We start from the raw sequence: 17,351 nt of genomic DNA, 5'->3' as shown, positions 1-17,351 counted from the left end.
AATAGGAGAAGAAGAAGTACTAGTACTACTACTACTACTAGTAGTACTACTACTAGTAGTACTACTAGTAGTAGTAGTAGTAGTACTGGACTTCCTGTCAGCTGTCGCCTCCCGGCTGGAGAACCAGACCCTGACAAAAGTCCTGCTGTCACTGGAAACCAGCCAGATTATCATCTTTAATCTGAGCTCCCAGGTAGCATGTTGGGATTACAGGGATTATTTTTTAACACCTTTATAAATCAGAGTGCAGTAATTCTGCACCGGACCAGAACGAACCACCTGGTTCTGGAGGACCAGCTCCGTTTTTCTGAACCAGAACCGTGGTAACCACCAGGGGGCAGTGATGAGCGCAGACGGCCCACCCTGCTGCGTACCACAGAAGAAGAAGCTGTGTTGTTTTGCTCAGACGTCACCGTCCGTCCTGGAGAACCGGGATGCTGCTCCGCTGATGTCCTCCGGGAGAACCGCGGACTGTGTCGGTGAACTCGGTGGAAGATCCGCTCAGCGCGGCGCGGGGAGCTGCGTGGCCGGCCGAGGAGCCTCTGGAGGCGGACACAGCGCCACTCATTCCGCGGTAAGAGGGGACACGTCAGCGGAGGATGTGGAGCGGAGAGACCGAGACCTGAGCGAGGCGGAGGGTCTCCGCTGGTCCGGCTGGGGGTTCTGGGTGGTTCCGGATGGTTCTGGAAGGTTCTGCTCGGACCGGTTAATGAACGGAATCCCAGCTGGCTGGGCTCATCTGGACGGATCCAGAACCAGCGACTGTCTGTGACTGGGTTGATTCCGGGTTCGGTTCGGTTCATCTGGGCTTAAGGCTCACAGCTAACATCACCGAGTCACCCGGAAGTCTGGGCTTCCCTTTTCTGAGACCAAACATGCGCAGTGCGTCCCTGTCAGCTGAAGACTCTTCTTCATCAGAGATGAAGGCGACCAGAACCAGAACCGGAACCAGTCCAGTTAACCAGGGCTGCTGTTTCTGTATGTATGACGCACAGTGACGTGTGGTCAGGTGAGGCAGAGTCTCACCTGTCATCATGGAGAATAATATAGTCATAAAATCATTTATTTTGCTATTTTCATCCTGGGGTTTGTACTATAAAATATTTATTTTTTATTTAGTTTAACCAATTCTGATGATTATTTTCTTCAAAATCGCTGAATTTTTGCATTTTCCCATATAAATGCTTGGAAGCAGCAGCAGGTGAAGCAGCAGCAGGTGAAGCAGCAGCAGGTGAAGCAGCAGCAGCTGAGCCTCACCTGGACTGATCAACCTCTTACTAACTGCACTGGCTGCTATTCTATGACATCATGTTCCTCCTGCCTGAACGTCACCAGTTAAATGGTTAAAAACATTTAATGTATGAACTGATTTTCCATCATTTAGTTTATTAATATAATGTTCAGTGTTTATTAATGTTCAGTGTTTATTAATGTTCAGTGTGTGTAACGTGTTTCTGTGCTCAGCAGCGATCAGAACCAGAAAACAGGTTCCAGGTCTTTTTGCCCTTCACTTCCTCTGCATGAACAGTAACATGCAGGCGCTCTGATGATGTCATAGCCTCACTGATGACGCAATAATTCAGCCTTTTATGACTGCAGAAGGACCGGTCAGCGATGACATCACGGGTGGGCGGGGTTAAACTGGATCCAGCTCAGAATCTCAGCAGATCCAGAACCAGAGGTTCTGGTGTTCTCTGGGTTTATCAGGATGCAGCAGGAACCAGGGAGGAGATGGGCCCGGAAAGAAGGTCCAGTGTGTGTTCATCAGAACCAAACTGGACCTTAAACCCGGTTCCCTTAAACCTCTCTGAGTCAGAGTTACAGAAAAATGTACGGACCGGGACAAGTCCGATCCAGAACCGGTCCGATCTGAGCAGAAGTGGTCCAATCTGACAGAACCGGTCTGATCAAAACCGGTCCAATCAGTACCAGTCCGATCTGAGCAGAACTGGTTTGATGTGAGCAGAACCGGTCCGATCAGAACCGGTTCAGACTTTGTGTAAATGATTTTTATCATGAATTTTGGTTGGTTGTCGCCTCGATGAATCCAGCTGATGCCGTTTGTGACGGATTCCTCCTTCTGGTGTGCTTGGCTCTGTTGCAGGCTGCGCTGTGACCTGCGGGGGGCGCTGTGACCTGCGGGGGGCGCTGCGGCACCATGAGCGGCGCGGCGCTCGGCCTGGAGATCGTCCTGGTCTTCTTCTTGGCTCTCTTCCTGCTGCATCGCTACGGAGACTTCCGGAAGCAGCAGCGCATGGTTCTGTTCGGCACGCTGCTGGCCTGGTACCTGTGCTTCCTCATCGTCTTCATCCTGCCGCTGGACGTCAGCACGGTCGGTACCGACCGGGCCCGGCGCCGCGCCGCCCACTGAAACCAGCAGGTCCAACCTGTGTTTCTGCCCCCTACAGACCATCTACAGGCAGTGCATCGAAGACCATGAGGAACACCTTCCTGTGTCCACCGTCAGCCCGACCAACCGGACCGGGCCCGGTGGGCCCAACCCGCCCAACGCCAGCATGGCTCCGACCAGAAGGTAGGAAGATGGGCCTTCCTGTTGTTATGAAGATGAATGTTTATGAAAGAAAACATTCCTTGTTCTTGTACGTCAGCCATTTGGACCAGAATCTCCGTTTATATGTAAAGATGTCAGTTTTTCCATGAATCTCCTCCACGACTTCCTGCCAATGGTTTAGCTGGGAGGAGTTTCTTTAGCCAAGAGCCTGTAAAAGCTCTTTTGCTTGCAACTGATAGAACTTTGAAAAGATGCTCATCTTCTTTTTGAAGCACGTCTCCAGATATCAGCCCATCAGAAAACCTCTGGGGATGACAAACCCCAAAACTGTCCCAGTAGTCTGACAGATTCCATCCCAGTAAGGTGCCAACTTAACGCGGTTCGTTTTAAACTCTGCCTTGATGTAGAGTTCTCCACAGAAAAATAACTACCCACACCGGGTTGATGGAAATGTCCATACTGGTCAGCCTGTGTCCAGTTTGAGTGGAGCAGCGGCGCCAGCTGTGTGATTGGCCGGTTCTCCTGCTTTAAATGCATAAACTATAAACTAGAACAGAGACGCTTGCAATCCGGCTTAAAGATTTATCCAAAAAAAAGGTTTTATTTTTTTCCCAATTATTAATCTTTCTTAAGAAAAATCTAAAAAAGCAACGCTTAGCCTGGCGGGGGGCCTAGCAAAGCATGGCGGGCCGCCAGGCTTCTTCTACACCCGGGGAAACTCTGGAATATGTTGTTTTTTCACCTGCTGGCTGTTTTTCAATGTTTGTTCTCCAGTTAAAAATGAACAGATTACTAAAGTAGTTCATGATTATTTCAATAATCGATTAATCAATATTAATCGATTCAGTCCTACATGTATACACAGAACATCAAAGGTACATTAGTCAGGCGATGATTAGAGAATATTAATGAACAGTTGTGGCTCGTTTTCTCCCGTCTGCAGGATGTTAGCGTAGTTTTCCTCCTGGTGGTCCGGTACCGTCGGTTCTGTTGGGACCCAACATTTGTTCCATTTCCAGCTGCTGTGCTTCTCTTATTAACGTCCTCAGTTTCCCTCTCCTCTGGTGCTTTTTGGGTTTTCTGGAGCAGAACAGTTTCCTAAGAGAATTTTCAGCCTGGCGGGCCACCAGGCTGTCCTTGCTCCCCCGCCAGGCTGTTTGCTTGTTTTAATTTTCCTTTTTATGTTGGCCTAATTTCTGACTTTATTGTTGCTGTTTAGATATTGATATTTTCAGACTTCCTGACCAGGACTCTCATTGGTCAGTCAGGGTCTGGAAGCGTGTGATTGGATGATTTATTTCCTGTTGATGTGTTATTGGTCAGTCTGTCTCTGGAATCTCAGTGATTGGATGATTTTTCCCGTTCTGGTGGAAGCTGACGTTTGGTTTGCGTCTCCAGGACCGTCCCGTCGCCGTGCCACCGGCCCTGGAGCTTCATCCCTGAAGGCATCATGCCCGTGTTCTGGAGGGTGGTGTACTGGACCTCTCAGTGCCTCACCTGGTGGGTTGGACCCGGATCCGCCCTCGCCTGCCGGTTCTGGAGCCGCTCTGACCCTCTGCTGCTGTTCCCAGGCTGCTGCTGCCCTTCATGCAGTCGTACGCTCGCTCCGGAGGGTTCTCCATCACCGGGAAGATCAAGACGGCGCTCATCGAGAACGCCATCTACTACGGCACCTACCTGCTGATCTTCGGCTCGCTGCTCATCTACGTGGCGGTTCATCCCGACTGGCCTCTGTCCCACCTGTCCTGGTGAGGTGTGCTGTCCTGGCCCGGGTCACTGCCTGGTTCTGACCTTTGGGTCAAGCTTGGAGCAGGTTTAGCTTCAGCTGAGCGGTTCTCCATAGTGTAGCGTATGGTGCAAACAAAAGGTCAAAGGTCACAGGTTTCTAGGGATTTCTCTCCCCTCTCTGAGTCTCTACCTGATCTCAGGTTGGGGATTCGTCTCTGATCGTTCTTCTGATCGTAGTTTGGAATAGCTAGCAATTATTTTAATATTCAATTATTCTGACAAACCAGTTCTGCTGATTAATCGATTATTAATCTGATGATTCATTGATTATTTTGATTAATTGTTTTGGTATGGAATAAATCTGAGACATGATGTTGATGCCGCGTCGTCCAGGTGATCTGATGGCAGAGACCCGGACAGTGAGCGGGACTGGAACCGGACCCCTGACCCGGTTTCCTGACCCTAACCCTGACCCGGTCCTTTGACCCGGTCCCCTGACCCTAATCCTGACCCGGACCCCTTACCCGGTCTCCTGACCCTAAATCTTGACCCGGTCTCCTGACCCTAACCCTGACCCGGTCCCTTGACCCGGTCTCCTGACCCTAACCCTGACCCGGTCCCTTGACCCGGTCTCCTGACCCCAACCCTGACCCGGTCCCTTGACCCGGTCTCCTGACCCTAAATCTTGACCCGGTTTCCTGACCCGGTCTCCTGACCCTAACCCTGACCCGGTCCCTTGACCCGGTCTCCTGACCCTAACCCTGACCCGGTCTCCTGACCCTAAATCTTGACCCGGTTTCCTGACCCGGTCTTCTGACCCTAAATCTTGACCCGGTCCCCTCTCCCAGGTACGAGCTGCAGACCATCGGCATCACGGCGGCCAACACGTGGGGCCTGTTCCTGCTGGTGCTGCTGCTGGGCTACGGCCTGGTGGAAATCCCGCGCTCCTACTGGAACGCCTCGCGCCACGGACACCTGCTGATGAAGACCTACTTCAAGGCCTCCAAGCTGATGACGGAGAAGGCGGATGCCGAGGAGAACCTGGAGGACGTGATGGAGGTGGGCGGCCCCGAGGGCTTCGGCCGGGTTCTGGTTCTGGTTCTGGTTGGGTTCTACTGTGGCTGTGTTTTGCTGCAGGAGGTGAGGAAGGTCAGCGAGTCCATCAAGTATAACCATCCGCTCAGGAAATGCATCGACACCATCCTGAGGAAGGTAAGCAGCCGGTTCTGGTCCTGATGCAGGCGGGTCCGATGGAGTTGACCCCTGACTCTGACCTCTGACCCCCCCAGTGTCCCGTGGACTACCAGGAGAAGATGGGTCGGAACATGGACGACTACGAAGACTTTGACGACAAGCAGAACTCGTACCCGACCGAGAAGAGTCTGGTCAAGCTGCACAAGCAGGTGAGAGTCGCCGCCGGCCCGGCCCAGCCCGGTTCTGGAGCCGCCGCCGTCTCACCCCGCCGTCCGTTCTCAGGTGATCTACGCCGTGCAGAGGCACAACCGGACCCGGGTCCAGTGGCAGATCCTGCTGCAGCAGGCCGTCCACCTGGAGGACGTGGCCAAGAACGAGACCAGTTTGAGCCACCAGTTCGTCCACAGCTTCCAGTCCGCCGAGCCGCCGGGCCGCTTCAGCCGCTACGTCTACACGCCGACCGTAGGTGGGTCGCCGCTCCCCACCGGTACCGGAGCCCGGACGTACCCTGACCGCTGACCCGCCTGTGCTTCTGTCCCAGAGTGGTACTGGGAATGCCTCCTGAAGCGCTGGTTCTACCGGCTGGTGTCGGTGGTTCTGACCCTGTTCAGCGTGGCTGTGGTCTGGTCCGAGTGCACGTTCTTCAGCACCCGACCCGTTCTGTCGCTGTTCGCCGTCTTCATCCAGCTGGCAGAGAGAGACTACAACTACCTGTACATCGAGGTGAGACGCCTGGGTGTACCAGGTCCGGTCCTGACCCGGAGCCGCGGATCCGGTTCCGACCCGGACTCTGTTTCTCTGATGGTTCCTGTGCAGGGTGTGGTTTACGCGTAATGTGCTGTGTGTCCACCAGATGGCGTGCTTCATCACCATCTTCTTCCTCTGCACCTGCGTTTACTCCACCGTGTTCCGGGTCCGAGTCTTTAACTATTACTACCTGGCCTCCCACCACCAGACCGACGCCTACAGCCTGCAGTTCAGCGGCATGTCAGTGGGGGCGCTGCAGTTCTCCTTACACTTTATCTGGAGTTACATGTCTAAAGTTTCTTGGAATTTTTTTATTTTAGTAATTTTATGAATATTATTTTATATTTTGTATTTTATTGTTTGTGTTTTTTATCTTCGTAAATTTTTAAATCTAATATTTGCTACAATCTGCAGGTAGAAACGTTGTTGACCCTGTTCAGACTATGGGTTCTGGTCCGGTCCTGACCCAGAACCGGTCCTGAACCAGAACCGGTCCTGAACCAGAACCGGACCTGACCCAGAACCGGTCCTGACCCAGAACCGGACCTGACCCAGAACCGGTCCTGACCCAGAACCAGACCTGAACCAGAACCGGTCCTGACCCAGAACCAGACCTGAACCAGAACCGGACCTGACCCAGAACCGGTCCTGACCTCCCTCTGGTTCCTCCTCAGGCTGTTCTGCCGTCTCACTCCTCCTCTCTGCCTGAACTTCCTGGGTCTGATCCATATGGACTCGGCCATCTCCCACCAGCAGAAGCTGCCCACGGCCTACACCTCGGTGAGACCGCCGCATCCAGAACCACGATCAGAACCAGAACCGGGCTCAGCTCTTCCTCTGTTTCAGATCATGGGCTCGATGCGCGTTCTGTCCTTCATCGCCAACGGCTTCTACATCTACTACCCCATGCTGATCGTCATCCTCTGCATCGCCACCTACTTCAGGTCGGCAGCTTTAACCTTTGACCTTTAACCCAGATGGGAAGAAGATGATGACATCATTCAGTCAGTCAAACTTTATTAACACACAGCAGTAAAACATCCTGCAGCTGCTGAGGCCAAAACAAGAATCAATCATATCGATATTTAACAGTGACGTGCAGAGCCTCACCTGCCATCATGGAGAATAATATATAATAATAAAATCATTTATTTTGCTATTTTCATCCTGGGGTTTGTACTATAAAATATTTATTTTTTATTTAGTTTAACCAATTCTGATGATTATTTTCTTCAAAATCGCTGAATTTTTGCATTTTCCCATATAAATGCTTGGAAGCAGCAGCAGGTGAAGCAGCAGCAGGTGAAGCAGCAGCAGGTGAAGCAGCAGCAGGTGAAGCAGCAGCAGGTGAAGCAGCAGCAGCTGAGCCTCACCTGGACTGATCAACCTCTTACTAACTGCACTGGCTGCTATTCTATGACATCATGTTCCTCCTGCCTGAACGTCACCAGTTAAATGGTTAAAAACATTTAATGTATGAACTGATTTTCCATCATTTAGTTTATTAATATAATGTTCAGTGTTTTTGTCACCAGCTGTGTGTAACGTGTTTCTGTGCTGAGCAGCATCAGAAACCAGAGAACAGACTGGAGGTGAGGCAGGCAGGCAGTTCTCTGGCCTCATGGCAGGGGGCGCTCATGATCCAGACATTGTGACTCCACAACTGCAGAGTAAGAGACAGAAGCAGCTTCAGCTATGAGAAAAAGGTGGTTCGTACTTCAGCAGGTTTCCCCTTTGCTGTGCAGCACAGCTCTAGATTAATAATATCTATATTTCCAGTTTCATTGAGTTAACAGGATTATTGTACGATGGCAGCGCGGCTACAGAGGAACGTGATCGTATCGTCTTTTGGCCTTCGATTCGTCTGCATGAGCAAAATGTCTGAATGTGAACAATAACATGCAGGCGGTCTGATGATGTCACCGCACGTCACTGATATTTAAATATCTATATGATTAGGTCTCGTTTTTATTATAATAAACAGTCAAATATTGATTTAAATTACATTTTTAATATTAAAATATCAAATCCTACTGGCTAATCAAAAACAGCAAATGCTAACTGGAACAGGAAGCAGCTATAAACGGGTTCATCACCGACCCGGTGAGTCCGCCATGACACCGCTGGACCGGCGAGGAAAACCCAAACCATCAGGGATCAGGAAGGATCAGAAAGGATCGTTTAGGATCAGGAAGGATCGGTTAGGATCAGAAAGGATCGGCTAGGATCAGGAAGGATCGGTTAGGATCAGGAAGGATCGATTCGGATCAGAAAGGATCGTTTAGGATCAGAAAGGATCGGTTAGGATCAGAAAGGATTGATTCGGATCAGGAAGGATCGATTAGGATCAGAAAGGATCGATTCGGATCAGGAAGGATCGGTTAGGATCAGAAAGGATCGATTCGGATCAGGAAGGATCGGTTAGGATCAGGAAGGATCGATTCGGATCAGGAAGGATCGGTCAGGATCAGAAAGGATCGGTTAGGATCAGAAAGGATCGGTTAGGATCAGGAAGGATCGATTCGGATCAGAAAGGATCGTTTAGGATCAGAAAGGATCGGTCAGGATCAGAAAGGATCAGGAAGGATCGGTCAGGATCAGAAAGGATCGGTTAGGATCAGGAAGGATCGATTCGGATCAGAAAGGATCAGAAAGGATCGTTTAGGATCAGAAAGGATCGGTCAGGATCAGGAAGGATCGGTCAGGATCAGAAAGGATCAGAAAGGATTGGTTAGGATCAGGAAGGATCGTTTAGGATCAGAAAGGATCGTTTAGGATCAGAAAGGATCCTGCTCTTATTAAAATAAGTGGACAATAATTACATATAACGTAGAAAATGTAAATTTATCAGAAAACTCGCTGCCCCTCTAAAGATGTTCTTGGTTGCTCTGACTCAGTCTAGGAACGCGCTGCCTGAACCTCCTGGGCTTTCAGCAGTTCATGGACGACAGCGAGATGACCTCTGACCTCATCGACGAGGGAAAGGAGCTGATCCGACGCGGTGAGAGCGGAGTAAAGATGGCCGAAATCAGAGTGACCCAGAACGTTCCTCAAACCGGTTTCTGTTTCCACAGAGAGGAGGAAGAGGCAGCGGATCGAAGACGGAGAGAACCGACGGAGAGTGAGAGGAAGAACGACCGACGTGACGACGGTTCGCTGCCCTCTGGTGGAGGAAACTGCTCACTGCGCCTGTCTGTGTTTCAGGAGTGGAAGGAGCGCTACGGCAACCAGAGGGAGGACTTGGCTCCGAGGAACCGGAGCAGCCACGAGATGAAGGAGACCAATTACTCCGAGTCCGGCAGGGACAGACGTGAGTCAGAACCAGAACCCCAACAGAACCCTAACAGAACCCTAACAGAACCTGTTTGTGGTCTTCAGAGGTGAAGTATTCTCGCTCTGCTGGCCGGGCGGAGAGGGACCGCGTCGAGCTGCTGCAGGACGCCGAACCGCTGGACTTCAACGCCGACGCCCTGACAGACGACGGCCTGGAGGCCGAGGCCGGCAGGTAAACAGGAAGTCCGACACACACCTGGTTCGGTCACACACACCAGAACCGCGTATATTTTCTAGATCTTGCAGTTTATTGTTTATTATAATGCAGCATGTTCTGTATTTCCAGGCATGCAGGCGGACGCTATCTCTCCATGTCTTCGTCTCGGAATCGGATATTTGACGACGTTTAGTGTCTCGGCTGCAGCTTCGCTCCCGCCATGCATGCTACCTACCGACCAGCGCGTCTGACCTCTGACCCCCAGGTCAGAGGTCAGCAATCTGAAGGATTTTTCTGGTTATGTGTGAATGATGAACCTTCATCCGGCACTGATGAAGGTCATATTGTACTTTATTTATATTTTATTTTGTCCCCCATGTCGGTGTTGTCAGTTAATTTCGTAGTGAAATCCTGAATGATTATAAATAATTATAAATAATTTGCACTGATGACCTGAAATGTCTGAACTGCTGACTGGAATCACTGCTTGTCACATTAAACAGTAACTGGAAGGATTTTGTTGTTTTAATGTGGAAAAACTAAAGTTTGGAGGCATTTAAAGAACATCAGTGTTTCTGCTGGTTTCAATAATTTATCAATTCAAAATCAATCGCTCTCCTCACTGGCAGCTTCTTCCATTCACCTCACCTGAAGTTCAGGTAAAACTAAAACTTGGCGCTGATTTCAGAAGTCTGTACAACACCTGGTTAACTCTAAAACCTGAGTTTTATTTCAGTCTTGCTGCTTTGTTCATTCGTTTGTAGCCTGGGAATAAAACGGGCCGATCACTCGGCCCTGAGGGACTCCAGGTTCCTGCTCTAAACATGAAGACACTGCAGAGTAAGAACTGATTTCATCTGCTTCAGGAATTACAAACAGAACGACGCTGATGAAGGAAAATTGATTCATCACTGTTGTGGATAAATGTGTATATTATGTGTTTTTGTATTCTCTGGGTAAATTGATCGTGTGACTTTGTATTTGCGGCTCCAGCTCCTGGTTTTCCTGGTTTTCCTGGTGATGTGAAGTCTGGACTGTTTCTCACTTCGGTCTCTGAAGCTTCAGTTGTAAACGCAAATGTTCAGTTTCCTCTGCTAAGCGTGAAAATAAAAACTGGTTCATGCTGAAAAGACGCAGCAGTTCTCCTCCTGTCCAATGAATGAATGAATGAATGAATGAATGAATCATGAAGTCCATCCATCAGCCTTTAAACGCTTTAGGAGACCATCCGGATTGATCCGTCAGTCCACCGTCTTTCACTAACTACAGTTTGGTCCAGTTTGCTTTAGTCCAACTCAGGTCCGATTGGTGAGGTGTGACCTCTAATCGACCTCTGACCTCTGGTCCTCCAAGCCTCCGTCTGGGTTCAGTTTGAATGTGAATGCCAAGTGGACCAGAGACCGCTCTGAAAGCAGGAAGTGAACTACAGCGCAGGGCATTCTGGGTAAATCCAACCAACGCTAACGTGCTAGCCTAGCGCTAGCAGCACAAATGGCTCCTGGTCTTCAGCCAAAGACTAAAGAGAAATCCTCCAAAATCTGACGCCTCCATCTTGTTTCCATCTGCTGAAGAAGGAAGTTGCTCTCAGTGTCTTCAGAGGATTTTGTGTCGTTTCCTTCAGTGGTTCTTGGTGCAGCGCCCCCACAGGCCAGGAGGGGAACAGGTTGCTCAGAGGGTTTAGTTGGTTTGATGCAGATTTGAACAGAAACATCTTGGTTGACTGAACTCTACCTCATTCTGGGCCAAGTTAACCTGGACAGGATGAACGTCGCGTTAGGAAAAGTGTTGAAATGTTTCGTCCTCTTCTCACTTTCATATGAAACGTTTTCTGACACTGATGAGTTCATGAACTGCTGCACTGGACAAGGAGAACTACTTCCTGTTTGAACTTTGACCGATGGACTGCAGAGGCGTGGCGGCCGTCGGGTCAGTCAGGTTCTGGTCCAGAGTTCTGAGTTTCTGTGGGACGGTTCGGACCTCCGTTATGGACCCACTGAGCTGAGAAACAAACTTAGAGGAACTCCTTTAGTTTGTTCAAAGACTGATGAAGAGATTCAGATTTGGTGAACTGAGAGAGCCAGACACTAAATGTCTGGGGAGAAACTTTGACTAGTCCCTTCTTTAAATGTGAAAACAGAAGATGATTGTGACTTCCTGTCTGGATGGCTGCGGCGTTCTCTGGTGAGGCTGCGAGTTTCAGGATCAGATCTCATCAGATGACCTCCAGCTGAGGTCAGTCTGCACGGCTTCGTCTTCAGACGGTTTTCTGCCGTCAGTCTTTGGTTTCTGGCTGTCGTCTCACAATCAGGCTCAATTTTTCATAAAAGTATTTTCCAACTGCACCAAGTGTTTATGATTTAATTTGATTCCTGTTATTTATTAAAGATGTTGCTTTGGGAACATCTTGGTGCATGAGCAGCACCTAGTGGTAGCAGCTGAGCATTACAATCATACTGGCAGATTAAATCAATCATTTGATACTATTGATCTGATTTTAGATGTTTTTATGATCTGCTTTTGTTTCCTGAGGTTATACAGCAGCATATCACCCTGTTGAACCTAAAAACCCTGAAGTCAATAAATCAGTCAGGTTTATTGGTATAGAAAACACATCAGTCAATAATCGTAAAATCAATATCACACACTGCATTTTGTGCTGTCTGTAAAATCATCGTTACACATTAAAATGTTGGTCAATATTTCATTGACTGTGTTTCAAAAGCAGCTGTGAGAGCTGGAGAAGGCGGGGCCTCGTGTATGATGACTATAGGATTATGAAACATGGAGCCCCAGTAGATTATAGAGCAGATTATAGAATAGATTATATAGCAGATTATATAATAGATTATATAGCAGATTATATAGTAGATTATAGAATAGATTATATAGCAGATTATAGAATAGATTATAGAATAGATTATATAGCAGATTATAGAATAGATTATAGAATAGATTATATAGCAGATTATAGAATAGATTATAGAATAGATTATATAGCAGATTATAGAATAGATTATATAGTAGATTATATAGCAGATTATAGAATAGATTATATAGCAGATTATAGAATAGATTATATAGTAGATTATAGAATAGATTATATAGCAGATTATAGAATAGATTATAGAATAGATTATATAGCAGATTATAGAATAGATTATATAGCAGATTATAGAATAGATTATAGAATAGATTATATAGCAGATTATAGAATAGATTATAGAATAGATTATATAGCAGATTATAGAATAGATTATAGAATAGATTATATAGCAGGCTGCCCCAGTCATTATTGACTCATGGTTGCTAAAAACTTTACCAGACCGACTGATTTTAGTGACATTGTGTAAAATATTGAATAAAATGTTGGGCTACATGACCGACTTTATTTACATTTAACTTTATGACACAAAATTACAAGAGGACCGTCCATATTGTCTCCAAGTGTATTCTGGGTAAAGCTCGTCACCAGCCCTCCGTCATCATCAGTCACTTAGCAACAGATGGCAAACTAGCTAGAGCATTTCTATAGAGCAAGTTAACATGAGTGGAGCAGCAAAGTGAAACGGATGGAAACAGAAAGACAGGAAAGAAAAAACTGGAAACATATTTTGTCTTGGAGATGAACCGGAGATTTTTGTTGGCAGCGATTCAGACCCGCCAAACCTGGCAACCCAGAGAAGGAGCCGGTGACTCAGCTCAGAGAGCTGCTTACCTGCAGAGAGACGCGCGCCCTGTCGCGGGAGCGCGCATCGCTCTAAACTCTCCATATTGATGAGAAAACGGACTGAAATCTGACCGAAGAGGAAACTTTTGAAGATATTCGTAACATTATCACGTTTCTTAACCATGTAAGCCATAAAACGGTGGGTTTTATTTCGCAGATTAATTGAAATAAATACGGTTTTCACAGCTTAATTGAGACACATGAGTCAAACGTTTTTCAGTGTCTGATGAAAATGTTCTCCGCAGATGGTTTGAAATTCCCCGATTTTTCTTTTAACACCATAATGGCTTAAAGCATTACAAAACAGAAGCCCGTTATGTAGAACATTTTATATCATCCTTTACTGTCTAGTCTATTAATGTAGGGGGGATGCATTTTAATTTCTGAGCCAGCCAATATTTGTATCCCCTGTCTATTGTCCTGTTGATATGAAACTTACAGAAGTAGCTCAGAGAACAAGTGTCATTACGTAGAAAAGGTCAAAATCCCTCTTAACTCTTTATTTCTCCATGTTAGCAGGGGATGCATTTTTTGGCAAAGCCTATTATTAGCCTGTAGATTTCTGCATGCCCTGTTTTTCAGTCCCAAAGTGTGGTACAGATATGAAAGTCGCTCTAATAGCTCAGAGGATGTGTGTCATTGTCTAGATCAGGGTCTCAAACTCAGTTTACCCGGGGGCCGCTGGAGGCCCGGGGCCCGTTGGAGGCCCGGGGCCCGCTGGAGGCCCGGGGGCCACTGGAGGTAGAGTCTGGGTGAGGCTGGGCCGCATTCACACACACGGCCTCCTCAGCAGAACCTTTCTGATAGCCTGTCACCATATGTGGCCGTAGTCAGGCGCTGTAACAGCCGTAATTGTGTAGTGTCTCTTTAAGATACTCTAGTGTTGCTAGTGACGTCACAAGTATGCGCCGCGGCTTCTCTGTAGAGAGCCTGGGAGAAACGTGCTACGACATGTTAGCTTTCTTTAATAATGTTACGGGTTGTTTGGACTCTGCTAATTTTCATGTCTGATATTATAGCAGCCGTTCAAGCGGCTTTGTAAGGTTGGTGAAGAGAGTTTATTAAAGGACAACACTGGGAAATTCCCAGTACCAGTGTGGTTGGGAGTGGTTACAGCGCCTAACCAAAGTTAGTAAAACAATGGGCCCCGGGCCCCATAAGAGTCATTAATAGTAGCAGGGTCAGAGGTTAACAGCAGTGTGGTGATTGACTGCTGGACAACAGACTCGAGCCCATTCTAGGTAGAACCAAAGATCTGGTCTTTAAAAGGTTCATTTCTTATTTTTATGCACTTTTCTGTGAAGAAGTAAAAACCTTCATGCCTCAGACTGTGGCGGCTGTTTCCTTCTCCATGTGGAAACAGCAAAAGCAAAGAAAGCTTGAAGTTTCTCAGCCATCATCTTGGAACGCCGACGGCTCCAGGTCAAAGCCAACAGCAGAACTCATTTTAACAAATTAATAATGTTTTCAAAAGCATCTGCACTTTAAATCTGACATCTTCCCTGTTTTTATATTACAGATTGTTCATTTAAAAGAAAGTAGTGAACTTTATTGTTAATGTGCTGCTGCTGCCTGTGAAAGAGTCTGAATCTCTGGATGTTTTAGTTGTTAAATCAAGTTTCAAGAAAAATAAATAAATGAAATTTTCTAATATCTATAATGTCAATCATTGGGGATGCTGAAGAGTCTATACATCTATTTTCCAGGTGAGTTGTGGACGTGCAAGTTTACAGGTAAACTGAAGCCACAGGTGTTTTCACAATAAAAGTTCATAGAAGACGATGACATCATGTTGACCTTTCAACAGGTGCTTCCTCTCACAGTGACCTGCAGCTCTGCTCTGAACTGGTTGAACCAGCTGCTCTCTGAATCAGCCCAGCCTGTCAGGACTGAGCTCCGCCGCTGATCTGGGAACAGGTTTTAATGGTTTTCTGTGTTCTAGCAAACACATCTATCCAGACTCCTGGGAACTTCTAGTTCCTGATGCTTTATTGTGACAATGGATTGTTTTTTTCGGGACATCCTGTTTCATAACCAACCTTCCACCCTTGGTGGTTCGAGGCGCCGGCTCTCCCTGGACTCAGCTTCGTTTATCCAGCTGTGTGATCGCAACGAAGCCACCGTGAGACGGATCCTGGACCACCTCCAGAACCTCAGCGCTCAGGTAGAACTGATCCAGAATGAGACAAGAACCTGGATCAGGACAGCAGCTGCTCTCCTAGCATGTGGAGCTCTGCTGGCTGCATTAGCAGCTCCTGATTCAAAAGGTTTGAGCTTCGCTGTGTACGGAGCCGCAACTGCTTGTGGTGTTGTTGCTCTACTTTGTTTTATTGCAAGGCAGAAAGTTTTAGAATGGCCTCATGTTCACAGGATGAACAGCCTGACTGAGGAGTTCTCACTGATTGTGAAAGAACTGAAGAACTGTCTGGAAGGAGTTAAGAGTTCATGTGGAAACGTACGGAAGGAATCGGTCGGAGCTGAAGCCGTAAAATTCATCAGACTGGAAATCAACATCCTGGAGCTACTGAGCCTCACAGAGAAACTCGGACCTTTAGCAAAGCTAAGCTATGAACCAAAGCAGGCTGAGAAGGTGGAGAGGATCTCTGATGGGTTCAGGAGGATGAAAACAGATCTGGAAACTTTTTACAGATGAAACATATAGAAACAGACTGTGAGGAGAACAGCGGTTAGCAGAAGACCTGAAGACAGAGCCCAAAAGAAACACCTCCACCAGTAAGACAGGATTTATATCCCAGTAAACTGGTTCTGAACGGATCCAAGCTTGGAAGCAGCACCGGGTCAACTTAACCTCCTGGACTGGTTCAGATCCGACCTGGCAAACATGGCCGACTTTGACTCTGATTGTGGAAAAACTGTTGGATGAAATCACTCCGTCAGATTTATTTGTATATTTTGCTCAATGCAAAGATTTTGTAAGTTCTGAACTGACAGCGCCACCAGGTGGAGACGACACACAGCAGCATCTGTTGCATCAAGTCAGTAACACAGGAGGAAGTTCAGGTTCTCAGCAAGCTTCCAGTTTGTTTCTTTCATTTTTTAGGTAAACAGGAAGGATTTTATCTACTAGACTGGTTTCCTTAAAAGTGTTAATGTCATTATGAAAATAAAATAATTTGCTTATTAAAACACAGAGAAACATAAAACACATTAAGGCCTGTCATTTCTCAATAAAAGATTTATGTTCAGAAACAGACGCATCTGTTTTTACCCTTCCATTCACACTATGCACATTTTACTGTCAACATTTCATGATCATATAGTCAATCAGTTCACCAGAGTTCACTCCAGAACCAGATTTGGTTCTGGAGCCACTTGGAGCCGTTTTTCACTGAATCAACAGATCAGCTTTATGGTTTCTGCCTCTTTCTGCTCTAACAGGAGCTTTGATTTGATAAATGTCTCTAGGATTCTCTAAAGGTTTGTTTTCCTGAATTAAAAAACCAAAACTCTAGTAAATACCGGCCTTATTCGCCGATAAGGACTTTAACTAGGACTCATCCTAGACCCGGCGGTTCCATCCAAACTCTCACACTTTTACAAACATCTGTCTTCTTTTTTCATCTGTTTCCAGAATTTCACAATATTCTGAACTTGGAGCAGTTACACGTCTTCAAGTTGTCAAGAGTAAAACAAAATCATTTTCTTTGAGTCACATTTTTAAAAGTGTCATATTTACAATTTTTCCCCAAATGGTGCAAACAAAACCTGTTCCTTCAGAACAAAATGATCCGAATCGTTCTTCATCCCTCAGACACAAAGCGGCAGCTCCAGAGTCTTCGCTGCGGGTCGCAGGTTCTACGGGTTCTACAGAACCTTAACCATTCAGTCCAGAACATTCAGGGTCTGGTCCGGGTCAGATCCGGGTCAGGTCCGGGTCTGGTCCGGGTCTGGTCTGGGTCAGGTCCGGGTCAGGTCCGGGTCAGGTCCAGGTC

The 17,351-nt window shown here is 47.2% G+C and overlaps 1 protein-coding gene across 1 annotated transcript; it reads left to right on the top strand.

The window, feature by feature from the left end:
• Positions 1–405: 405 nt before the first annotated feature.
• Positions 406–10,807, top strand: lmbrd2 (LMBR1 domain containing 2). Its single transcript, XM_023338510.1, has 18 exons — positions 406–574; positions 2,105–2,332; positions 2,409–2,533; positions 3,911–4,012; positions 4,084–4,260; positions 5,089–5,299; positions 5,378–5,452; positions 5,530–5,643; positions 5,717–5,900; positions 5,976–6,157; positions 6,288–6,421; positions 6,856–6,961; positions 7,028–7,125; positions 9,079–9,182; positions 9,256–9,302; positions 9,386–9,491; positions 9,560–9,686; positions 9,801–10,807. Exons 2-18 carry the CDS (start codon positions 2,159–2,161, stop codon positions 9,862–9,864), a joined length of 2,130 nt encoding a protein of 709 aa, XP_023194278.1. The 5' UTR covers positions 406–574; positions 2,105–2,158; the 3' UTR covers positions 9,865–10,807.
• Positions 10,808–17,351: the final 6,544 nt, after the last annotated feature.

Source organism: Xiphophorus maculatus, chromosome 8, assembly GCF_002775205.1.
Source record: "Xiphophorus maculatus strain JP 163 A chromosome 8, X_maculatus-5.0-male, whole genome shotgun sequence".
NCBI lineage: Eukaryota > Metazoa > Chordata > Actinopteri > Cyprinodontiformes > Poeciliidae > Xiphophorus > Xiphophorus maculatus.
The sequence above is the reverse complement of the archived record's forward strand: the minus strand, read 5'-3'. Positions and strand labels throughout refer to the sequence as shown.

Excerpts from the sequence above, each read along its gene's own strand:
- lmbrd2 (XM_023338510.1), top strand. The coding sequence starts at position 2,159 with ATGAGCGGCGCGGCGCTCGGCCTGGAGATCGTCCTGGTCTTCTTCTTG. Across the intron at positions 2,534-3,910 it reads AGCATGGCTCCGACCAGAAG|GACCGTCCCGTCGCCGTGCC; the intron begins GTAGGAAGATGG and ends TTGCGTCTCCAG. Across the intron at positions 9,687-9,800 it reads CTGGAGGCCGAGGCCGGCAG|GCATGCAGGCGGACGCTATC; the intron begins GTAAACAGGAAG and ends CTGTATTTCCAG.